The 27,396-nt window shown below is 35.9% G+C and overlaps 1 protein-coding gene across 2 annotated transcripts in view; it reads right to left on the bottom strand.

Annotated features, from left to right (window-relative positions):
• EAF2 (ELL associated factor 2) overlaps window positions 1–27,396 on the bottom strand; it is a 53,907-nt gene that overhangs the window by 13,160 nt on the left and 13,351 nt on the right. For both annotated transcript variants that reach the window (XM_055568364.1, XM_055568365.1), the window contains exons 3-5: window positions 19,025–19,161; window positions 16,852–16,997; window positions 7,176–7,433 (exon numbers count right to left, since the gene is read on the bottom strand). In XM_055568364.1, the coding sequence (XP_055424339.1) occupies window positions 7,176–7,433; window positions 16,852–16,997; window positions 19,025–19,161 (541 nt within the window). The remainder of the gene's footprint in view (window positions 1–7,175; window positions 7,434–16,851; window positions 16,998–19,024; window positions 19,162–27,396) is intronic.

The raw sequence follows: 27,396 nt of genomic DNA, 5'->3' as shown, positions 1-27,396 counted from the left end.
AATTCCAACATATGTAGGCTGAACAACATGCTGCTGAATAACCAACAAATTACAGAAGAAATAAAAAAACAAATCAAAATATGCATAGAAATGAATGAAAATGAAAATACAACAACCCAAAACCTATGGGACACTGTAAGCAGTGCTAAGGGGAACGTTCATAGCAATACAGGTTTACCTCAAGAAACAAGAAAAAAGTCAAATAAATAACCTAACTCTACACCTAAAGCAACTAGAAAAGGAAGAAATGAAGAACTCCAGGGTTAGTAAAAGGAAAGAAATCTTTAACATTAGGGCAGAAATAAATGCAAAAGAAACAAAAGAGACCATAGCAAAAATCAACAAAGCTAAAAGCTGGTTATTTGAGAAGATAAATAAAATTGACAAACCGTTAGCCAGACTCATCAAGAAACAAAGGGAGAAGAATCAAGTCAACAAAATTAGAAATGAAAATGGAGAAATCACAACAGACAACACAAAAATACAAAGGATCATAAGAGACTACTATCAGCAACTATATGCCAATAAAATGGACAACGTGGAAGAAATGGACAAATTCTTAGAAAAGTACAACTTTTCAAAACTGAACCAGGAAGAAGTAGAAAATCTTAACAGACACTTCACAAGCACAGAAATTGAAAGTGTAATCAGAAATCTTCCAGCAAACAAAAGCCCAGGACCAGATGGCTTCACAGCTAAATTCTACCAAAAATTTAGAGAAGGGCTAACACCTAACCTACTCAAACTCTTCCCTGAAAATTGCAGAGGAAGGTAAACTTCCAAATTCATTCTATGAGGCCACCATCACCCTAATACCAAAACCAGAGAGAGATGCCACAAAAAAAGAAAACTACAGGCCAATATCACTGAAGAACACAGATGCAAAAATTCTTAACAAAATTCTAGCAAACAGAATCCAACAACATATTAAAAAGATCATACATCATGACCAAGTGGGCTTTATCCCAGGGATGCAAGGATTCTTCCATATCCACAAATCAATCAACGTAATACACCACATTAACAAATTGAAAGATAAAAACCATATGATTATCTCAGTAGATGCAGAGAAAGCCTTTGACAAAATTCAATACCCATTTATGATAAAAACCCTCCAGAAAGCAGGCATAGAGGGACCATATCTCAACATAATATAAGTCATAAATGACAAACTGACAGCAAACATTATCCTCAATGGTGAAAAATTAAAAGCATTTCCCCTAAAGTTAGGAACAAGACAAGGGTGCCCACACTTGCCACTACTATTCAACATAGTTTTGGAAGTTTTGGCCACAGCAATCAGAGCAGAAAAAGAAATAAAAGGAATCCAGATTGGAAAAGAAGAAGTAAAACTCCCAGTGTTTGCAGATGACATGATCCTCTACATAGAAAACCCTAAAGACTCCACCAGAAAATTACTAGAGCTAATCAATGAATGCAGTAAAGTTGCAGGATATAAAATTAACACACAGAAATCCCTTGCATTCCTATACACTAACAATGAGAAAACAAAAAGAGAAATTAAGGAAACAATTCCATTCACCACTGCAACAAAAAGAATAAAATACTTAGGAATATATCTACCTAAAGAAACAGAAGACTTATATATAGAAAACTATTAAACACTGATGAAAGAAATCAAAGAGGACACAAACAGATGGAGAAATATACCATGTTCATGGACTGGAAGACTCAGTATAGTGAAAATCAGTATACTACCCAAAGCAATCTATAGATTCAATCCAATCCCTATCAAGCTACCAACAGTATTTTTCACAGAACTAGAACAAATAATTTCACAATTTGTACGGAAATACAAAAAAACCTCAAATAGCAAAACAATCTTGAGAAAGAAGAATGGAACTGGAGGAATCAACCTGCCTGACTTCAGGCTCTACTACAAAGCTACAGTCATAAAGACAGCATGGTACTGGCACAAGGACAGAAATATAGATCAATGGAACAAAATAGAAAGCCCAGAGATAAATCCACGCACCTATGGACACCTTATCTTTGACAAAGGAGGCAAGAATATACAATGGAGAAAAGACAATCTCTTTAACAAGTGGTGCTGGGAAAACTGGTCAACCATTTGTAAAAGAATGAAACTAGAACACTTTCTAACACCATACGCAAAAATAAACTCAAAATGGATTAAAGATCTAAATGTAAGACCAGAAACTATAAAACTCCTAGAGGAAAACATAGGCAAAACACTCTCCGAGATAAATCACAGCAGGATCCTCTATGACCCACCTCCCAGAGTAATGGAAATAAAAGCAAAAATAAACAAATGGGACCTAATTAAACTTAAAAGCTTTTGCACAATGAAGGAAACTATAAGCAAGGTGAAAATACAGCCTTCAGAATGGGAGAAAATAATAGCAAACGAAGCAACTGACCAAGAATTAATCTCAAAAATATAGAAGTAACTCCTTCAGCTCAATTCCAGAAAAATAAATGACCCAATCAAAATATGGGCCAAAGAACTAAACAGACATTTCTCCAAAGAAGACATACAACTGGCTAACAAACACATGAAAAGATGCTCAACATCACTCATTATCAGAGAAATGCAAATCAAAACCACAATGAGGTACCATTTCATGCCAGTCAGAATGGCTGCTATCCAAAAGTCTACAAGCAACAAATGCTGGTGAGGGTGTGGAGAAAAGGGAACTCGCTTACACTGTTGGTGGGAATGCAAACTAATACAGCCACTATGGAGAACGGTGTGGAGATTCCTTAAAGAGATTCCTCTTACACTGTTGGTGGGAATGCAAACTAGTACAGTGTGGAAAACAGTGTGGAGATTCCTTAAAGAGATTCCTCTTACACTGTTGGTGGGAATGCAGACTAGTCAGTGTGGAGAACAGTGTGGAGAATCCTTAAAACACTGGAAATAGAACTGCTATATGACCCAGCAATCCCACTGCTGGGCATACACACCGAGGAAACCAGAATTGAAAGAGACACATGTACCCCAATGTTCATCGCAGCACTGTTTATAATAGCCATGACATGGAAGCAACCTAGATGTCCATCGGCAGACAAGTGGATAAGAACGCTGTGGTACATATACACAATGGAATATTACTCAGCCATTAAAAAGAATACATTTGAATCAGTTCTAATGAGGTGGATGAAACTGGAGCCTATTATACAGAGTGAAGTAAGCCAGAAAGAAAAAAAACACCAATATAGTATATTAACACATATATATGGAATTTAGAAAGATGGTAATGATAACCCTATAGTGAGACAGCAAAAGAGACACAGATGTATAGAAGAGTCTTTTGGACTCTGTGGGAGAGGTTAAGGGTGAGATGATTTGGGAGAATAGCATTGAAACATGTATATTATCATATTTGAAATGGATCAGCAGTCCAGGTTCGATGCATGAGACAGGGTGCTTGGGGCTGGTGCACTGGGATGACCCAGAGGGATGGGATGGGATGGGGGAGGGGGGTTCAGGATGGGGAACACATGTACACCCACGGTGGATTCATGTCAATGTATGGAAAAATCACTACAATATTGTAAAGTAATTTAGCCTCCAATTAAAATAAATAAATTTATATTTAAAAAAAAACATTGAATAGACATAATGATATTAGTCCTCTTTACCTTCTTCCTGATTTTAATGGAAATGTTTCTGGAGTCTGTATAATATTGGCAGTAGTTTTGCTTTTTGTAATGAACTTTTATAATATTAAGGAAATTCCCTTACAATCTTAAGTAAAAGTTTTAAAATTAATAAATATTGGCTTTTGTCAAAATCAAATTTGTTGAAATGATCATATGGTTTTTTCCTATAATCTAGTAATATGGTAAATTATTATTGATATTATTTCAGATATTGAACATATATTACATTTCTGTGATGAGCTTTATTGGTTTGTGATTTTAGCATGCTTGTTTTAATATCTTAGTAATTTTAGATTCATGTTAAGTGAAATTGGTCTATAATGCTTTTTGTCTTGTTTCTGTTCAGTTTTGGTATTGAGATTATCCTAAAATTATAAAAGAATTGAATTGCTTCTCCCAGTATTCTATTCTCTGAAATAGTCTGTAGAAGAATTGTTTGTTCTTTGAAGATTTGTTAAAATTCATCTGTAAAATTATCTTCAGTTTTCTAGCATCTTGGGGGTATGGAAATAGGGTTAAGGAGAAAGAGTCATTAATTGTTAATGGTTTCCTCAGATTTTCCACTCCTTTTTGAGTCATATTGGGTAAATTTTATTTTTTTTCCTAGAAAATCATCCATGTGTGTGTTAGTTACTCAGTCATGTTCTACTCTTTGCAACCCCATGGACTGCAGCCCGCCAGGCTCCTCTGTCTATGGAATTCTCCAAGCAAGAATACTGAAGTGGGTTGCCATTTCCTCCTCCAGGGGATCTTCCTGACCCAGGGATTGAACCAGGGTCTCGTGCATTGCAGGCAGATTCTTTACCATCTGAGTCACCAGAGAAGCCAAAATCATTCATGTTTATGCCAAATTTACTGAGATAAATTTTTTGCAAAGTTCGGAGAAGGCAATGGCACCCCACTCCAGTACTCTTGCCTGGCAAATCCCATGGACGGAGGAGCCTGGTAGGCTGCAGTCCATGGGGTCACTAAGAGTCAGACATGACTGAGCGACTTCCCTTTCACTTTTCACTTTCATGCATTGGAGCAGGCAATGGCAACCCACTCCAGTGTTCTTGCCTGGAGAATCCCAGGGATGGGGGAGCCTGGTGGGCTTCCATCTATGGGGTTGCACAGAGTCGGACACGACTGGAGCAACTTAGCAGCAGCAGCAGCATAATTAAAAAAATAAAATATATAATTTTAACCCCTTTTTCATTCCTAATATTGTGTTTTTTTCTTTTTCTTTCTTCATCTGCCTTAGTTAGAAGTTGGTCTTTTTTTAATTTTCAAAGAAGTAACTTCTAGCCTTGTTGATCTTCTAATGTTTCTTTGTTATCTATTACACTAATTTCAATTCTAATATACAATATTTTCTTTCCCTGCTTTAAGATACTATTGTTCTAGTTCCTCAAGGTGAAACTCTCACTCATTTATTTTTAATTTTTTAAAAAAAGAACATTTTGAGACTATAAAGTTCCCTATAAGTACCTTTTAGGTGGCACCCCAAAACTGCTGAGATATTCTTGATATTACTTAATTATAAATATTTTTTAATTTCATTGTAATTTCCTTTTAACACATAAATCACTAGATATGTGCTCCAAAGTTTCTAAGCATGTATTTTGAACTATTTTTTGTTATTTATTTATATTCTCATTGTCTATAGTCATATGATGATTAAAAAAATATGATTTCTTTTAAATGTGTTCATTTGTCCTAGTAGAAATTAATTTCATAAATGTTTTACATTCATATTTTTGAAATTATACCTGCTTTTTATTTTTATATTGTAAGATTCTACATATTTACTATTAGAACAGGCATATTCAGTCTTTCAAGGCAATAGAAATAAAACAAAAATAAACAAATGGGATGTAATCAAACTTAAAACTTTTTGCACAGCAAAGGAAACCATAAACCAAATGAAAAGACAACCTATAGAATGGGAGAAAATATTCACAAATGATGCAACTGACAGGGCTTAATTTCCAATATATTAGTATTCTTAATGTTCCAAACCAAAGAACCCAACTGAAAAATGGGCAGACGATCTAGAGACATTTCTCCAAAGAAGAAATACAAATAGCCAATAGATACATTAAAAGATGCTAAACAAAGCTAATTATTACAAAAATGCAAATCACCTCACATTAAACAGCCATCATTAAATGGTCTACAAATAAGAAATGCTGGAGAGGTGTGGAGAAAAAGGGACCCTTCTACACTGCTTGTAAGAATGTAAGTTGGTGCAACCACTGTGGAAACTTGTATGGAGGTTTTTTCAGAAAACTAAAAACAGAATTACAACATGATCCAGCAACCCCACTCCTGGGCATATATCCAGAGGAAAACCATAATTCAAAAAGATACATGCACCCCTATGTTCATAGAAAGCATTATTCAAAATTGCCAAGTCATGGAAACAATCTAAATGTCCATCAAGAGATCAATGGATAAAGAAGATGTGGTACATATTTATAATGGAATACTACTCAGTCATGAAAAAGAACAAAATAATGCCATTTGCAACAACACAGATGCAACTAGAGATTATCATACTAATTGAAATAAGTCAGAATAAAAGAGACAAATACCATACAATATCACTTACATGTGGAATCTAAAAGATGACATGAATCGACCTATCTAAGAAACAGAAACAGGTACTTTGTCAGTGCTAGTATTATGTGATAAGCAAAATAAACAAGATCACAGCCCTCTTGGAGCTTATAAGATAATAAATCAAACAACATATAAATTTGTAAATGACAATTGATATAAAGAAGATACTGCTCTGAAGGTCTATAACAAGGGGGATTTGATCTTGTCAGAAGAGTCAAGAAAGACTTTCTTGATCAAGTAAATCCTGGAATATAATCTAGAGAATAAATTATCTACATGAAAAGAAAGATATATTTCTAGCTGAATAGAGAGTTAGTGTAAGTCCCTGAGGTAGGTAGGTAGGTAGGACTTCTGTGTCTAGAGCTGAGAGGTGTGGGTGAGAGATGCAAATTTACAAGTTATATGTATACAAGTATTGATTGCAAGAGAAATATAGAACTTATCTGAGTAAAGATTATAGAATAAAAGGAAAAAAGGACCTAGAATTAAGCTTTGAGAAACTTCAGCTGTAATAACTGAGTAGAAGATTATAAACCAGCAAAGAAAAGACAGAAAAGTATCTTGAAAGAAAGGAGAAAAGCCAGTAATGCATTATGTCACAGAATCAAAAGAAAATGAATAACTTAATAAGAAGGTGATTTCTGTTAAATTATGGTGATTTGTGTTAAATAATGGTGTTATTTGACACAAATAAATTTTTATATTTTGTTATTTAACACAAATAAATTTTTAAATTTTTATTTATTATAAATAAATAATGGTGTTATTTAACACAAATAATTTGTGTTAAATAATTTATATTAAATAATGGTGATTTCTGTTTAATAAAAAAGAAGCAATTCTATTTAAATTTTAGGTCATAATCAGTGTGGTTCCATTGTGAATTCTTACTTTTCCAATTACTCATGCTTATGTATACTTACTTAAAGTATTCATCAGAAGGCCACTGTTGTCATGATGTTTATTCTGACCAGCCACTATCTCAGGAATCCTGCACTGTGGCATGATAGACATGGTAGGATGTTCTGAGATATAGTTCCCTGGATCGGGAGAGGATTTGCACTCTTCATCTTCTGAATCACTGGAACTATCCTCACTGCTTGAAGATGATGAGCTTTTGGAATCTGATGAACTATCACAACTACTCATCTGGTCCATTAGACTAGCTTCTGCTTTCAGTTCTGAAAATTAAACAGAATTTAACAGTTAGGTCAAACTAATGTTAACTATATATTTAAATATATAGTTAATAAATAATGTTAACTATAAATATTAAATAAACATAATAAAATTTGAATGTGTCAGTTTCTAATAAACTTGATGAGGAATAAATAACGTATACATGCATAGCATTTTATGATTTTATTTAAAAAGCTCCTCTACTAGTACAAAATGAAAAGTAAAACCCCACTTCCTACCCCATCCTCAAGTTCTTTTAATCCTACTCTCCAGGAATAATCACTCCTAACAGTTTCTTGTCACCATACGTGTTTTAAAATTCTGCTTGGAAAATGGCATTTTAGATTTTGACACCCAATTCACCTATTGTTAGAGCTTGAGTGTGGTCTTTGTTATCACCCAACCAAGAGTTATTTTCTGAAGGGGTAGGTTATAAGATGTCCTGACTATGCTATTCCTCCTCTCATCCTTTCTAAGGTCTCTAACCAGACTACCTTCCTCTTTTCATCTTTCAGAGTTCTCCTTTGGTTGTCTTTTGCATTGTTTCCTGGGTGTATAGTTTTACTTTGTGGGAAGAAGCAGAAACAGATAGGTCTATGTCATCTTGTCCCACAATACATTTTAAAAGACTGAATTTATACAGAGTGTGTTTTCTACCAAAACAAAATAAAATTTAAAAGTTATAAATGGAACCTAGATAATCTTCAAATATTTGAGAAGTAAATGCTCTTCTGAAAAACCCATGGATCAAGGAAGAAATAAAAAAGATTTTAGAAAATACCTCTAATTGAAAGAAAATTAAACCACAATTTATCAAAATCTGTGGAATAAAAATTAAGTACATTTTGGAAAAAAATTTAAAACATTAAATGATTATATTGGGGGAAAAAGACATTTCAATTAAGTGAACTAAGCTGTACTTAAGAAGCTAGAGAAATAAGAGCAAAATTAAACAAGCAGAAGGAAAAAAACATAAGAGCAAAAAACAAGAAAGAACCAAAAGAGTGAAAATAAATGAAACAAAAATTGATTGCTTTAGATAAATAATGTTGCTAAAATTCAGCTGGGTTTATCGAGAAAAAAGATACTAAACATGAATTAGAGAAGGAAATGGCAACCTACTCCAGTATTCTCCATTGAAGAATCTCATGGACAGAGGAGCCTGGCAGGCAACAGTCCATAGCGTCGCAAGAGTCAGACATGGCTTAGTGACTAAACCACCACCACCAAACATGAATTACTAATATAAGGAGTCAAAGAGGTGACAGCACTACAGATCTTACAGCATTAAAAGAATAGGAAGGAAGATTGTGAACTACTTTATGCCCATAAACACAGTAAATTAGATGAAATGGATCAATTCCCTGAAAGGCACAAACTACTAAGGTTCACTCAAGAAGAAACAGCCTGAATATCCCTAAAAATTAGGTTGTAGTTATAACCTTCCCCACACCCTGCACACAAATCTCCAGTGACAGAAGACTTCACTAGTGAATTATACCGGTTATTTAAGGGAGAAATAATACGAGCTTGATGCAAATTCTTCTGTATAATTAAGAAGGAAGGAATACTTTCCATTTCATTCCATAGGGCCAGAATTACTGATACAGAAATTCAACAGAGACATTACCAAACCAAACCAAAAACACCCAATGTCCTTTATGAACCTGGTCACAAAACTTTTAAGCAAAATTTTAGTAAATCAAATTTAATAATATACACCAGTGGTTTTCAACCAGCTATGATTTTCTCACCTAGGAAGACATCTGGGAATGTTTGAAAACATTTTTGGTTGTCACAATGAGGGGCAAGTGGTGATACCAGCATCTACTGGGTAGAAGCTAGAGAGGCTGCTAAGTACTTTACAATACACAAGTCAACTCCTGACCAAGCACCATCCAATTCCAAATGCCAATATTGCTGAGGTTGAGAAGTGCTAATATTTAAAAGGACAATATATAATGACTAAGTGGGATTTTCCAAGGAATACAAACTTTTAAAAATCAATCCATATAGTTCACTCTGTTAAAACCTGAAAAATAAAAGCCGTCTCAAAACAGCAGAAATTTCAACAGTAGTTCTTGACAAAAAAAAGGAAAAAAACTTTCAGCATCATAGAAATAGAAGTTAACCTGATGAAGGACATCTAGAAAGAACTTACTGCTGAAATCATACATAATTGTAAAGAACTGAAATCATATGTAACTCTAAAGGACTGAATATATACTAGCGTCAGAAACAAGAGGTTTTCCACTTTGACCACCTCTAGTCAATGCTGAATTGAAGGTTCTACTTGGTACAATAAGTTGTGAAAAAGAAATAAGTATCAACAGATTGGAAAGGGAGAGGTAAAATTGTCATTATTTACAGATAACATGACTGTAAATGTAGAAAATCTTAAGTTACCTTCAAAAAAGGTTCAAGAATAATGAGTTTAGCAAGGTTAAATATAACAAGGACAATATACAAAAATCAGTTTCATTCCAATCCCAAAGAAAGGCATGCCAAAGAATGTTTAAACTACCACAGAACTGCCCTCATTTCACATACTAGCAAAGTAATGCTCAAAATTCTCCAAGCTAGGCTTCAATAGTACATGAACCAAGAACTTTCAGATATTCAAGCTGGATTTAGAAAAGGCAGAGGAACCAGAGACCAAACTTCCAACATTTGTTGGATCACAGAAAAAGCAACAGAATTCCAGAAAAGTATCTACTTCTGTTTCACTGACTACGCTAAAGCCTTTGAATGTGTGGATCATGACAAACTGACGAAAATTCTTCAAGAGATGAGAATACCAGGCCACTTTACCTGCCACCTAAGAAACCTGTTTGCAGGTCAAGAAGCAACAGTTAGAACTGGAAATAGAAGAACAGACTGGTTCCAAATTGGGAAAGGAGTATGTCAAGGCGGTATACTGTCACCCTGCTTATTTAACTTATACGCAGAGTACATCATGCAAAATGCTGGGCTGGATGAAGAAGAAGCTGGCATCAAGCCTGCAGGGAGAAATATAAATAACCTCAAATATGCAGATGACACCACCCTTATGGCAGAAAGCAAAGAGGAACTGTAGAGCCTCTTGATGAAGGTTAAAGAGGAGAGTGAAAAAGCTGGCTTAAAACTCAACATTCAAAAAACTAAGATCATGGCATCTGGTCCCATCATTTCATGGCAAATAGATAGGGAAACAATGGAAACAGCGAGAGACTTTATTTTGGGGGGCTCCAAAATCACTGCAGATGGTGACTGCAGCCATGAAATTAAAAGACAGTTGCTCCTTGGAAGAAAAGCTATGAAAAACCTAGACAGCATATTAAAAAGCAGAGACATTACTTTGCCAACAAAGGTCCATCTAGTCAAAGATATGATTTTTCCAGTAGTCATGTATGGATGTGAGTGTTGGACCATAAATAAGGCTGAGTGTTGAAGAATTGATGCTTTTGAACCATCAAAAGGAGAAGACTGTTGAGAAGATTTCTTGGAAGTCTTCTTCTTGGAAGACTGTTGGAGAAGACTCTTAAGAGTCTCTTGGACTGCAAGGAGATCAAACCAGTCCATCCTAAAGGAAATCAATCCTGAATATTCACTGGGAAGACTGGTGCTGAAGCTGAAACTCCAATACTTTGGCCACTTAGTGTGAAGAGCCAACTCATTAGAAAAGACCCTGATGCTGGGAAAGATTAAAGGCAGGAGAAGGGGACGACAGAGGACGAGATGGTTGGATGGCATTGTCAACTCAATGGACATGAGTTTGTGCAAGCTCCAGGAGATGGTGAAAGACAGGAAAGCCTGGAGTGCTGTAGTCCATGGGGTCGCAGTCAGACATGACTGAGTGACTCCACAACAACATAGATAATTTTGACAAAATATTTGAAGGACCTTTATGCTGAAAACCATAAAGCATTTCTAAAAGAAATTAAATATTTAAATAAATGAAGAGAGATACTGTGAGAAAAAAAAAAAACTGTCCATATATACATGGGTCTATTTCTGAACTTTTATCTAACACATAGATCTATTTGTTTATATTTATGCCAACACCATATTGTCTTGTTAGCTTTATAATAATTTTGAAATCAGGAAGTTTTAGTCTTACATCTTTGTTCTTTTCTTACAAAGTTCTTTTGCGTATTCTAGGACTCTTCCATTTTCACAAGAATTTTAGAATTAGCTTCTCAATTTCTTACAAATCTTGTTGAAATTTTTATTGGGATTGCACTGAATTGTTTGCCATTTTCTTCTCCAGGGAGTCTTCCCAATCCAGGGATCAAACCCACGTCTCTACATTGACCGGTGGACTCTTTACAACTGAGCCACTAGGCTCAATACTATATCTATATATTATATGTATACATCGTGCATATTATCTAAATATATATATTATATATACATGTACACACATACATTATATATTATACAGATAATGATATGTATATATCTATAGATAATGATATATATATATCTATATGTATATTATACATCTATATATAGACAGATATGTATATATATAATGGAATACTGCTCATCTATAAAAAAAGAATGAAATAATGCCATTTACAGCAATATGGATGGACCTAGTGAATTAAGTTAGAAAGAAAAAGACAAATACCGAGAAATTTGTATGCAGGTCAGGAAACAACAGTTAGAACTGGACATGGAACAACAGACTGGTTCCAAATAGGAAAAGGAGTTCGTCAAGGCTATATATTGTCACCCTGTTTATTTAACTTATATGCAGAGTACATCATGAGAAACGCTGGACTGGAAGAAACACAAGCTGGAATCAAGATTGCCGGGAGAAATATCAATAACCTCAGATATGCAGATGACACCACCCTTATGGCAGAAAGTGAAGAGGATCTCAAAAGTCTCTTGATGAAAGTGAAAGTGGAGAGTGAAAAAGTTGGCTTAAAGTTCAACATTCAGAAAACGAAGATCATGGCATCGGGTCCCACCACTTCATGGGAAATAGATGGGGAAACAGTGGAAACAGTGTCAGACTTTATTTTTCTGGGCTCCAAAATCACTACAGATGGTGACTGCAGCCATGAAATTAAAAGACGCTTACTCCTTGGAAGGAAAGTTATGACCAACCTAGATAGCATATTCAAAAGCAGAGACATTACTTTGCCAACAAAGGTCTGTCTAGTCAAGGCTATGGTTTTTCCTGTGGTCATGTATGGATGTGAGAGTTGGACTGTGAAAAAGGCTGAGCACCAAAGAATTGATGCTTTTGAACTGTGGTTTTGGAGAAGACTCTCAAGAGTCCCTTGGACTGCAAGGAGATCCAACCAGTCCATTCTGAAGGAGATCAGCCCTGGGATTTCTTTGGAAGGAATGATGCTAAAGCTGAAACTCCAGTACTTTGGCCACCTCATGTGAAGAGTTGATTCATTGGAAAAGACCCTGATGCTGGGAGGGATTGGGGGCAGGAGGAGAAGGGGATGACAGAGGATGAGATGGCTGGATGGCATCACTGACTCGATGGACGTGAGTCTGAGTGGACTCCGGGAGCTGGTGATGGACAGGGAGGCCTGGCGTGCTGCGATTCATGGGGTCGCAAAGAGTCGGACATGACTGAGCAACTGATCTGATCTGATATTATATCATTACACATGGAATATAAAATATGATACAAATGAGCTTACCTATAAAACAGATACAGACTCATAGAGAACAGACTTGTTGTTGCCAAGGTGGAGTGTGGGAGAGGGATGGATTGGGAGTTTGGGATTACCAAATGCAAACTATTATATATTATATATATGTGTGTAACTGAATTGCTTTGCTGTATACCAGAAACAAACACAACACTGTAAATCAATTATATTTCAATCAAATAAATTTTTTAAAAAGACCCAATGAGATACCACTACACATCTTATTAAAATGAATCCAAGCTTTGATATACATTAGAAAAATGTAAAATCATACAACCACTTTGGAAAACAATTTGGCAGTTGCTTAAAGAGTTAAATATACACCTACCATATGATCCAGCTATTTTACTTCTTGTTGTTGTTGTTGTTCAGTCGCCCAGTTGTGTCCGACTCTTTGCAACCCCATGAATTGCAACATGCCAGACCTCACTGTTCCTCACCATTTCCTGAAGTTTGCCCAAGTTCATGTCCATTGCATTGGTGACACTTACCAGCGACGTCATTCTCTGAAGCCCTCTTCTCCTTCCCCTCAATTTTTCCCAGTATCAGGGACTTCTCCAATGAGTAGGCTGTTCATATCAGATGACCAAAATACTGGAGTTTCCGCTTCAGCATCAGTCCTTCCAATGAGTATTCAGGGCTGATTTCCCTCAAGATTGACTGCTTTGATATCCTTGCAATCCAAGGGGCTCTCAGGAGTCTTCTTTAGCACCATAGTTCGAAGGCATGAATTCTTTGGCATTCTGCCTTCTTTACAGTCCAAATCTCACAACTGTACATACCACTGAGAAGATCATAGCCTTGACTATACAGACCTTCGTTGGCAGAGTAATGTCTCTGCTTTTCAACATACTATCAAGGTTTGTCATAGCCTTCTAGCCAAGAAGAAACTGTCCTCTGATTTAATGGCCGCAATCACCATCCACAGTGATTTTAGAGCCCAAGAGGAGGAAATTCATCATGCTATGTCCACCTTTTCCACTTCCATTTGCCATGAAGTAATGGGGTCAGATGCCACGATCTTACTTTTTTTTAATATTTAGTTTTAAGCCGGCTCTGTCACTCTCCTCCTTCACCCTCATCAACAGGCTCTTTAGTTCCTCTTTGCTTTCTGCCATTAGAGTGGTATCATCTGCATATCTGAAGTTGTTGATGTTTCTCCCACCTATCTTGATTCCAGCTTGTAACTCACCCAGCCCAGATGTTGTGCTCAGTGTAGAGGTTAAACAAACAGGTGACAGCAGACAGCCCTGTTGTACTCCTTTCTCAATCTTGAACCAATCATTTGTTCCATACAGGGTTCTAACTGTTGCTTCTTGACACACATATAGGTTTCTTAGGAGACAGGTAAGATGGTCTGGTATTCCCATCTCTTTAAGAGCTTTCCATAGTTTTTAATGATCCACACAGTCAAAGGCTTTAGCATAGTCCATGAAACAGAGAGATGTTTTTCTGGAATCCCCTTGCTTTCTCTATGACCCAGCAAATGTTGGCAATTTGATCTCTGGTTCCTCTGCCTTTTCTAAACCCAGCTTGGACATCTGGAAGTTCTTGGTTCATGTAATTCTGAAGCATAGCATGCAAGACTTAAAGCATGACCTTACTAGCATGGGAGATGAGTGCAACTATCCACTGGTTAGCACTTTCTTTAGTACTACCCTTCTTGGGAATTGGAATGAGGACTTACCTTTTCCAGTCCTGTGGCCACTGTGGGGTCTCCCAGATTTACTGACATATTGGATGCAACACCCTGATGGCATCATCCTTTAGGGTTTTAAATAGCTCTACTGGAATTCCATCGCACCTACTAGCTTTATTAACAGTAGTGCTTCCTAAGGTTCACTTGACTTTGCACTCTAGAATGTCTGGCTCTGGGTGACTGACCACACCATCGTAGTAATCGGTTCTTTAAGATATTTTTTGTACAGTTCTTCATGTATTCTTTCTATCTCTTCTTGATCTCTTCAGTGTCAACTAGCTTTCTACCATTTCTGTCCTTATTGTGCCCATAAGGCCTTCTTATCTCTCCATGCTATTCTTCGGAACTCTGTATTAGTTGGATGTACCTTTTCCTTTTTCCCTAGCTTTTTGCTTCTCTTCTTTCTTCAGCTATTTGTAAAGATATCCTCAGATAACCACTTTGCCTTCTTGCTTTTCTTTTTCTTTAGAATGGTTTTGTTTGCTGCCTCCTGTACAATATTACAGACCTCTGTCCATAGTTCTTCAGGCATAGTTAACTAAATTGAATCCCTTGAATCTATTCATTACTTCCAGTGCATATTCACTTCTACGTATTTACTCAAGATAAAATATCTGTCTTTTCAAAAATTTATATGTGATGTTCATAACAGTTTTATTTGTAAAAACCAAAAACTTGGAAGCAACTCAAATGTCCATCTTCAAGTTGAGCAGATAAGCAAATTGTTGTGTATCCATAAAGAAGACCACTACTCAGCAGTAAAAAAGAATTGAACTATTGATAAATGCTTTAATAATGGATGATTATCAAAATAATTATGCTTAGTGCAAAAATCTAGACATAAAAAAGAGGACATACTATATGATTCCACTGATATAAATGTCTAAAATAAACAAACCAATGAAAATGACATAAAGCAGATCAGTACTTACCTAGGAATGAATGGGGTGGGGAGGACTGGCAGAGCTGTATTACAAATGACCAGGCAGAAACTTTTTAGAGTGATAAATAAGTTCATTATCTTGGTTGTGGTTGTAACTTCGGGATGTACAAATATCAAAACCTAACAGACTGTAGTTTAAATACCTGAAGATTTTGTGTCAGATATACCTCAATAAAGCTGTTAAAACATGTACAAACACATGCACAAGTGATACTACATGGCTTCTGAGCCTGTGTAATTAAAAAGATAAAGATTTAACCTCCATGCTGTCCTTTCTCCTTTCACTCTCTGTCTCTCAACACTTATTATTGGAACCTAGCCACTAGGTTGTGAGGAAACCTAGGCCACCTGGAAGGGCTATGTGTACTCTAACCATTATAGCAACAAGAGTTCTGAGATTTTATTTTCCTTATTGTTTGTAAAGTGAACACTAAAATATTAGGGATCTAATACTATACTGGGCTTAGAAGGGGGCAAGAGGAAACAGTGATATATAAGTTATGAAGGCTAAGTGTAGAAGCAAATAAACTTCGGTGATCAGGATCTTGCTCCTACCACATTTAATTACAATAACACAAACACCCAAACTGCAGCTAGAAAAGAAATAGATATATAAGTTGCCTTACTTTCAAAGGGACTGTGCTTCCCTAGAAACACCTTCCTGCTGAGAAGTGAGCAGCAATTCAGAAGAACTTGCCTGCTGCTTTGGCTTCCTACATCTCCTCACTTCACTATTGGTTTGGCGACATCTTAGACATCTATAGTCCGGCTATACATAAAAAAACTTCAACAGGAAGATGCTGTGAAGACCTGAATTTGAATCATCATAACTGTCAAAGAGAAGAAAACTCCAATTACATGTATTTGAACTTGTTCCTCTGAATAATAAATAATAAATACTTGTTCCTCTGAATAATAAAAAATGTAAATTCTGTTATATATAGGCTCATGTACATAAAATCATTAAAATATGTTCTTCCCCTAGAAAAATCCATAATTAAAAACATGTTTTTAGAATTTTATGGTTAGTTTGCTTGTCAATTAAAATGAAAGATTTCACTTAACATTTATTAATAATTTCTTGTAAAGGGACATTGCATACACATAGATTTTACCTCTTTCAATATCATCCATCAGAGATGCTGGGGACATCTTGTCTTCGGATGGAGAATGTTTTATAAGATTAGGAGTCCTAGCTGAATTTCGCATTTGTTGCTGCTGCTGTTCTATTCGATACTGAATTTTACTGCTTCCTTCAAACCTGCCATTAAGAATAGCAAAAGGTCAAAACCAGTATGATGATTGCAATATAACAATTTCAACTTACAAAGCTGCTAAAACTGACAGCTTGTTCTTTATTCTACTGCTGCTGCTAAGTCACTTCAGTCGTGTCCGACTCTGTGAGACCCCATAGACGGCAGTCCACCAGGCTCCCTCGTCCCTGGGATTCTCCAGGCAAGAACACTGGAGTGGGTTGCCATTTCCTTCTCCAATGTGTGAAAATGAAGTCGCTCAGTCGTGTCCAACTCTTTGCGACCCCATGGACTGTAGCCTACCAGGCTCCTCCATCCATGGGATTTTCCAGGCAAGAGTACTGGAGTGGGGTGCCATCACCTTCTCCGTGTTCTTTATTCTAGAGATCTTTAAAATGACATTCAAAGATTAAAGCATTAATTTAATTCATTATATAACAAATGTTTATTGAGCCCGGCTATATACATGGCATACACACAGGTTCATTGAAGAATACAAATGTGAATAAAAACAAAACCACTGCTCCAAATCGAAGAGATAAGACATACACAAGTGACTGAAATAAAATGAAATTATACACAAGTATACAAGAGGTACAATATATTCCATAAATTTTGAAACTTTCATCCTGTTAAAATTAAATCACTCCCACATTTTTCATTTAAAACATTAAGACTTGTTACTAAAGAAGATTTGTATACTCTCCTTTCAATATTTTTAAGAAAAGAGTATGTATAAATAATACAGTTATGCTTTGGCTTTGTTGCTCCCATTTCCAGTCACCAAATCCTGCTAGTTCTTCCTTCACAAAGTATTTAGAACTTCACTTTTCTCTTCATTCCTACTCTCAAGAATCATGGTTTATGCATTTTTCTGTTTCCCACATGGTCTCATTTAAATCGATTTGCTTGGGATATTTACATTGCAAAACAAGAATGTAAGCATGTCGATCCCTGCTTAAAAAAACTTTAATACAGTATATAACCACCACCAATAAGACACTGTACTAATTTCATAGTTAATATTGAAAGCATTTAGCTCACCTAACTCTAGCTTCTTCCAGCCTCATTCCCCATTTCTAATATTGGTACACAAGCAAAGAAACAAATTTCTGCTCTATTCAAGCAAGTCTTATTCATAGGTTCCAAATAATTCAGATAAATTCCTACCTTGATTATGTCCTCATGTTCTCTCTGATAATTAAATCAGTATCTTCTAAACTTTTCTACCAATAAAAATCATCTGAGAGGAGAGGATAATTAAAAAAAAAAAAAAAAAGCTTCCTAGGCCTCTTCCCTGATCAGTTGAGTTTGGGAACTCATATGTTTAACAAACACACAAAGGTAATTCTTATCACCAAATATGTTTGGGGAAAACAGTCCTAAATTTTATCCTCCTCTAAGGTACATCAATAAGAGCTCCCTTAATGCTCTGGTGAACCATAACTTCTCCCTTCTTTTAATTCCTAGAACAAGTTTTGTCTATACTATTAATATTTTTATGGCTTTTAGAGCATAGCCCTTTATGCTACATGTTAATTAATCTACTGCCTATCCCCACCCCACCCTCCAAAATCTGAGATGGCTACTCTCTTACTGACTTTTTTTAATGCAATTATATGTTAACCCAATTAAAATGTAGAAGTTTTGAGGTTACTATTTGTATTGGAAATTCTCCCTTTTGTTTTCTAGGTGCTTGATAAAATTTTACTAACAATAATGATATTATTTGGAGAGTGCATAATGACTCCTTTCAGTCCAGTTCTACAAACATATCTACAATAGAATAAAGATGTAACTACATATAAGAAAACATTTAGAAACAAAAGAAGCTTTTATATATCATAGGGAGAAATGGTAAAAGCTTCTGGCTAAAGGATCTTCATCAAATTTAAACTTGCAAAAAAATCAAAACATCTTGCACCACATAGAAAAATCCTTATATAATAATGTGACTTAATCCAATAACTTTTTTCATTGACATTTGCTTAGCAATTTATGTGTTGATAAAATATTTCTTTCATTAACCACATACCTTGTTTTTTTTACAGTGATGTTGCTGCTGAGTTTTTCTAGACGACATTCCCCAGTATCATGGTTAATAATCAAAATGCATTCTTTTAAGTAAGGTTTCTTTGAACCTTTGAAAACAGTTACTGGTGCAGTTGAACCCTGTTTAAAAAGTTTATTATTATTGAAATTTTTCATAGAAATTCAGTTAAAAGAGACTGAGATCTTCACTTCCCTGGTACCTCCGCTGGCAAAGAATCCGCCTGCAATGTGGAAGACCTGGGTTTGATCCCTGGGTTGGGAAGATCCCCTGGAAAAGGAAACAGCCCCACTCCAGTATTCTGGCCTGGAGAATTCCATGGACTGTAGAGTCCATGGGGTTGCAGAGTCGGACACGACTGAGCGACTTTCACTTGAGATCTTCTGTCTTTTTCAATCTATATTGTACTTCAAGTCACCTAAGTTAATTACCTTAATTTACTACTCTGGCAATAAGGATTATAGTAAAAAACACAGATGAAGAGAGACTGAGATCTCAAAATCGCTGTCTTGAGGAAAGAGACTAGAGGAAGTAGTTGCACTAAGCCAGTAAAGATTTGTTTCATAAATCTTTGTAGATTTGGTCTACAACAGGCAATTGGGATTCAATTCTAATACAGCCAATATACTTTACAATAAGGGGACAAAAGTTCTGAATTATATTCCCTACCCCTCTTCTTCCTTCTTTAATTTGTCAAATCTGAAATCTTATTAAAGGGGTGCTCCCCTATGCAGATTAAGTAAAATCAATGTATCAAGAAAAATGTTGCATTAAACCAACTGATTAATGTTAGCACCCTTAAAAGTGGGCCAAGCAGACATTATATGCCTCATGATGTAATATAAAAGAAAGTACAAGGCACCATCTACAAAGCATTCTCACCTGAAAAAAAAAAAAAAAAACCTTACAAAGAATCTAATTCTCATCAAGCCTTTAAAAATAACTACCAGCTTATAGGAAACATGAGGAGAGAGAAACAAGTTACATAATACCAGACAGAAGTTATTTGAAATCCAGAATGTGGGTATATCCTCTAGAACAATTAATCTGGCTTCTCCAGCAAACTGATGTCATAATAGAGGTCAGGGAATTTTACAGAATAAAAGAGATAAGAAACATAATATCAGAATGCAATATAGGAATATAAAATAGGTAAACAATAAGAATCTACTCTATAGCAAAGGGAAATATGCTCAATATCTTATAATAACTTATAATGGAAAATAATCTGAAAATATAGATAGATATGTATAATTGAATCACTTTGATATATACTTGAACTAACACAACCTTGTAAATTAACGATACCTCAATACAAAATAAATGAATACATAAATATGCTATATAAGGATCTTATATGGATTCCTAGGGAGAAAGGTTGAAAAAAGACATTTTTGAAAGCATCATGAAAACATAAATATGGACCAGGTCTTATAATTAATTTCATGGTAAGTGATGGTTAGCATGGTCCTTAAGTGAAAGTAAAAATATCCTTATCAGTTAAGGATGTATACACAAGCATTTGTGAATATCTGGGATTGCTTTTAAAATATGACAGGAAAAGGAAGTGGTAGGAGACTATATTAAAAACAGCAAAATGGTGATAATTCTTGAAACTCAATAAGTACACAGGAGTTCATTATACTATTATATTTTCCACAATAAAAGGTTAAAGAACCCTGGCTCATTCCTAATAACCCACATTTACTGACATGCTCCTCTTCTATCCTTTGTTCCCACTTTCCTCAACCCTGAAGGAATTTTATTTTTCTCATTCTCTTATTTTATCCCACATATGTGTATCCCTAAACAATATATTGTTATAATTGCTTGGTTTTGAACTTTATAGAAGTGCATTTAATTTTTACAGCACTAATTATAATAATTTTGTCAAACACAATAGTAATGTTAGATCAAGTTAGAACAAGGTGACTTCTAAAAATCTGCAGCCCCACAGACTGTAGCCCACCAGGCTCCTCTGTCTATGGAATTTTCCAGGCAAGAATACTGGAGCAGGTTGCCATTTTCTACTCCAGGGGATCTTCTCCACCCAGGGATTGAACTCCTGCATTGTAGGCAGATTCTTTACCACTAGTTGCATTGTAGGTGGATTCTTTACCACCAGAGCCACCTGGAAGGCCCCCATAAAAGACCAAAGTGAAGTGCTGCTCAGTCCTGTCAGACTCTTTGGGACCCTGGGGACTGTAGCCCGCCATGCTCCTCTGGAGAATGGGATTCTCCAGGCAAAAATACTGGAGTGGGTAGCCACTCCCTTCTCCAAGGGACCTTTCTGACCTAGGGATCAAAACCAGATCTCCTGCATGCAGGCAGACTCTTTACCATCTGAGCCACCAGAAAGGTTAAAAGGGCATATCATATTTTAAAAGTTAACAATTATTAGAGAAGGCAATGGCACCCCACTCCAGTACTCGTGCCTGGAAAATCCCATGGACGGAGGAGCCTGGTAGGCTGCAGTCCATGGGGTCGCGAAGAGTCAAACACGACTGAGCGACTTCACTTTCGCTTTTCACTTTCATGCATTGGAGAAGGAAATGGCAACCCACTCCAGTGTTCTTGCTTGCCTGGAGAATCCCAGGGATGGTGGAGCCCGGTGGGCTGCCATCTATGGGGTCGCACAGAGTTGGACACGACTGAAGCGACTTAGCAGCAGCAGCAGCAGAGATTGTACACCTGACCACAAGGAGGAGTATGAGATAAATTTTGTAATTGAGGCTGCCATACAAAAGCGATAGATTAGAGACTTCTGAGAGGTTGCGAGAGAACATGATGAAGCCAAAAGAAAGAAACAAAATTTTCTAAGACAAAACTATAGGAAGTTTAGCATGCACAGCACATAGAAGAGGACACATCTGGAGTGGCCTATAAGAAAGAGTGAGATGTGGATCACTCAGGAGAAGTCCTGGTAAGGTACAGAGCCAGAAGCATGATCTTAACAAATATACCTACTTGGCTGGTAAATATATTTTTTAGATGTCTTCACTGAAAACAAGTGAGTAAGATATCCCCAAAGAGCAACCCAAGGGCTCCATGTAACATTTAAGAGATTCACGCAATATATTCTCCTTAAAAATACTTGTATTCTTAGAATAGAAAACATTTTAAAATACAATACTTTATTGTTACTCTGAGTTTCTGAAGAAGGAAGACTGATTAGAATTTTTTTTTATTGCTCCAAGCATTTACTTTACAGTACCAAGATCTGCACAGATACTCAATGAATGCTCCTATGAGTAATATGAACATTTTTTATTATAAATAAAAGTTAAACAGGTTGTTTACAATCCCTATGCCTGCCTTCTATACTCTGAACAATTTTTAAAAAATATTTATTTATTTATTTGGCTGTGTTGGGCCTTAGTCATGGCATGCAGGTTCAGTTACCCAGTAACATCTAGGATCCTAGATCCCCAACCATGGATCAAACCCACATCCCCTGCATTGCAAGGCAGATTCTCAACTATCAGATCACCAGGAAGATTGCAAATAAGTTTTTTAATTAAACTTTTTTACTCATTAAATTGAGCACCACTCTTATTTTCAACTTCAATTTCTGACCTTACTTCAGGTCCGAAGAAAGGGGTATTAAACTACTAAGGTGCCAGTAAACTCCTAAGCATATGAACTCTCTTTGCTTCTGAATAACTGCTGAACACATCCTACTACCTCATGTTTCCTGCTATAACCCAACTTCAGAACGCAATTATTAGCTCACCTAGATTACTGCTACCCTCCTTCCTTCTTTCCTTCTAGTTTTGTTTTCCATCTGCTGACAGGCAAATCTGAGCACATTGGATTGTGAATAACAGGAAAGGAAAGGAATCAGTAATGGAGTGGAAGAGCACAATAGTACTCCCAAAGTAACATGAGGGAAAACAAAGAGAAAAAGAAAAAAGAAGAGATGCTTCATAAAACTATTAACAAAAAGAGAAAACAAATTAAAACTTGGCTTAAAGCTCAACATTCAGAAAACTAAGATCATGGCATCCGGTCCCATCACTTCATGGGAAATAGATGGGGAAACAGTGGAAACAGTGTCAGACTTTATTTTTGGGGGCTCCAAAATCACTGCAGATGGTGACTGCAGCCATGAAATTAAAAGACGCTTACTCCTTGGAAGGAAAGTTATGACCAACCTAGATAGCATATTCAAAAGCAGAGACATTACTTTGCCTACAAAGGTCCATCTAGTCAAGGCTATGGTTTTTCCAGTGGTCATGTATGGATGTGAGAGTTGGACTATAAAGAAAGCTGAGTGCAAAAGAATTGATGCTTTTGAGCTGTGGTGTTAGAAAAGACTCTTGAGAGTCCCTTGGACTGCAAGGAGATCCAGCCAGTCCATTCTAAAGGAGATCAGCCCTGGGATTTCTTTGGAAGGAATGATGCTGAAGCTGAAACTCCAATACTTTGGCCACCTCATGTGAAGAGTTGACTCGTTGGAAAAGACCCTGATGCTGGGAGGATTAGGGGCAGGAGGAGAAGGGGACGACAAGAGGATGAGATGGCTGGATGGCATCACAGACTCAATGGACATGAGTCTGAGTAAACTCCGGGAGTTGGTGATAGACAGGGAACCTGGCATGCTGCAATTCAAGGGGTCTCAAAGAGTTGGACACAACTGAGTGACTGAACTGAACTGAACTGAATATATATACATATATATATATATATATATATATATACACACTATAACATAATAGAAATAAAAATCAAGTATATCAACTTTGAACTAAATGTGGATAGAATTCTCCTAATAAAAATAGAAAGTGAAAATTAGGTATAAAACTGAAACACAGAATATTCCATTAATAAAAGGTATACTTAAAAATGTAAGTAAATAAAAGTAAAAGACACTAAGATTCCATGAACATGCAAATAAAAAGAATGCAAAGGTGGCAAAATTAATATTAAACAAGGTGGTATTTAAGCTTAAAATCACAAAAACAAGGTAAAAAGGTTTATTATACGATGATAAAAGATATACTTCATTTAAAAGTATAATTGTAATAGGACATTAAAATAGGGCTCTAGTCCTAAAATAAGCTAAAGTCCCAAGAATGTGGTGGGCTACTTTCCCAAGTGAGCTATGTAAACTTAAAGCAAAGAATCAGACTATATTCATCTTGGAAGGGACTTTGACCAACAGAGTCGAAGGCATGTAGCCATCAGACATATGGAACTCTCATATGTCCAGGGTTTGAGAGCTAGAGTTGTTGAGCAACCGCTAGACATACATTCATTGCATAATATGATGTGTAGCTGGAAGTTTCCTGTGGGCTATTTCACTGAAGCCCACAAGAGTACCTCGCAAGATAACACTAAACATATCCCAGACTTGGACAGCACCAGTGACAAATCATTAGAAGTCAAGTATCTCTTTTCCTTTCAAAATTCAACATTTTGAAATTTTATAGCAGTCAAACATAGAGAGTTTTTTGTAAAAATGAGAGACTTGTAAATGCCCAATGCTGACTCCCTTAAGAGTGCTCATTTTTATTCATTTCTTCTATTTGATACTATCAAAGAAAACCTAGAGAAATGAAAATGAGAAAATTTACCCTATCAAAGAACCACCAGAATCTTAAGGTATTCTTAAAAGAATAATAAAAGTTCTATTTTATGGAATGCCTCCAAGCTTCTAGGCATTTTCACCAAGATGATGAAAATAAGTTGATAAAGAAAATAGGAGAATCTAAATGCCTCAAACTAATAATCAATACATTTCTACAAACACCCACAAAATTAAGAAAAGTGAAGAAATGTAAAGCTCCTACCTAGTTGAAGTTCTTTAATGAAGGAGGAAAGTGAAAGTGAAAGGAATTTGTGTCCAACTCTTTGTGACCCCATTGACTACACAGTCCATGGAATTCTCCAGGCCAGAATACTGGAATGGATAGCCTTTCCCTTCTCCAGGGGATCTTCCCGACCAAGGAATTGAACTGGGGTCTCCTGCATTGCAGGCAGATTCTTTACCAACTGAGTTATCAGGGAAGCCCATTGGGAAGGAGGAAAACACCACAAAATTTGAGAATATAGTTTCCAGTCTTATTCACAATTGTTTATAGACTGTATGCCCTGGAGGCAAAAAAAAAAAAAAAAAAACAAACTGCTCTTAGCAAACAGTAATTTTAACAATTCTTTTCCATTCCAGCTATGTGAGAGTCACAGTACAGGATAAAATTCAAATTCTTTCGCATTACACGATAGGCCCTTCTTTATCTGATTCCTAAATATCTTTCCATCTCCCACTATGTCCTCATAGGCACCCTTTCTTACCTAGCCATAGTGGCCTATATGTAGTTCTTCAAATGTAACAGACTTGTTTGTTGCTTTGTTGTAGCCCATATCTTTTCTCTGCCTAAGAAGTCCTTATCTCTTTCTTTCACCTAGGTAATTTCAACTCATCCTCCAAGACAGCATTCCCAATGTCTCCTTTCCCTCTCCAGGCTGAATGATCCCTTCTTTGTAATCCCATAATATTCTGTGTATACCTTTATGATAGTTCTTACATTATGAAACTTTAATCAATTATCTCCTATCTTTCTCATTAAATGGTAATATTTTTTAGGACACCTACCACATCTAGTCTACCTCTGTATTTTTTTTTTTTTTTTTGCTGTGCTGTATATTATGTGGGAAAAACCACCTGATGTTTTTCAATAAATTTTAAATTTAGGTTTTTCTTTAATAAACCTCACAAAGCAAAAAAAGCCTTAGATTACTGGGTACTTAATTTCCTAACTATTTTAGAGACACCAGAATCTGAACGCTTTTTAATAACAGAATAATGCAAAGCCTTACTTATCTACACTGTTTCACATTGAAATCTATTTTTCATTTCCTTCAGTTTCTAAGGGAGCATATGAGAAACATACAATAGAATGCCCCCATGAATTTAATTAACATTAGGGAAAACTTCACAGGCACTAATTGATATAGTCTGACATAAAAGTGAGGTCTCAATCATAGTGTTGGCTGCTAAAAAGAAAAAGATGGAAGGCTAGATAGAGGATAGAGAGCTTACTGGCTATATCTCTAACCATGACAAGCCATCTCATAAATGTATATAAGAGAATGTGGATGAACTAGCACAAAACCATTCCTATTACAAAAATTAAACAAGACAAAGGAAAAAAAAATCTCAGAAAGTCTGGTGTTTTCTATGTTAAATTATCAATTTACAATCTTGGTTTTCTTTGAGAATAGATCAAGTGAGTATAAAAGAAACAAGCTGAATGCTGAGAAATTTATAACTCAAGGATTGAGAAAACTACAGCATACAATGTAAACAATATTTGGTAACATCTGAAGATTTTTGAAATGGGCAAAACTTTTGGTTAAGGCCCCCTGACCTAGTCTCTCTCTTTACCAACCCATTCCCTAAGTAAGTTATTGCTAAAAATCATTCCTAAAGCACAAATCTAACCATGTTATTTCTCTGCTTAAAAACCTCTGAAAGTCAAGTGTTAGTCGCTCAGTCATGACTAACTCATGCTCAGACTCTTTGCAACCCATGCTCTGTCTATGGAATTTTCCAGGCAAGAAGACTGGAGAGGGTTGCCATTCCCTTCTCCAGGGGATCTTCCTGATCCAGGAACTGAACCCTTGTCTCCTGTTACCTCTGATTTGCAGGCATATTCTTTACCCACTGAGCCATCAGGGGAACTCTAAAAACCTCTAATGGTTCTCTAATACCTATGGGATAAACTTCAAATTCTATATTACAAATAAAAGACTCTTTATAATCTGATCCCAATCTACCTTTCCAGTCTCATATCATTTTTCATCATTCTGTAATTTACTACATGCGTTAATTTAGTCACAAAATTCTAGTCCTTTCTCCACAGAAACCTTTCACATATTGTTCTTTTGCCTAGAATATTCTATTCCTCTTATAACTGGTGAAATTCCACTTGTCCTTTAAGTCTTGGCCCAAATAGCACCTGCTTTGTGAAGCCTTTCAAGATTCCACCAGGCAGAGCATTTAATTATGTTCACATGCTTAAACAGAATTTTATCAGCACTCTAATCTATAGCTCTAGATGTTCATGTGCCTGTCTGCTATAACAGATTAGGACTAGGTGGCAGAGGATATGTTATTATTCCTAGTTTGTAGTACAAAATCTGGTTCATAATAGTGATTTAATAAATATGTTTAGATCTCTAATTGTTTCACATCATTTAATAAGATAGTTATTGAAAAGTACAAAGTAAAGTTTAAGGCTTCAAGCATTTTAAGATTGTTTTATTTAAGATAGTTTAAGATTTTTTGCTTTGCTGTATTTATTAATTACTTTAACTGATCATCACTATATTAACTATGCAATTATTTTCATTTA

This window comes from Bubalus kerabau, chromosome 2, assembly GCF_029407905.1.
Source record: "Bubalus kerabau isolate K-KA32 ecotype Philippines breed swamp buffalo chromosome 2, PCC_UOA_SB_1v2, whole genome shotgun sequence".
NCBI lineage: Eukaryota > Metazoa > Chordata > Mammalia > Artiodactyla > Bovidae > Bubalus > Bubalus kerabau.
This window is presented reverse-complemented; position numbering and strand designations above follow the sequence as displayed.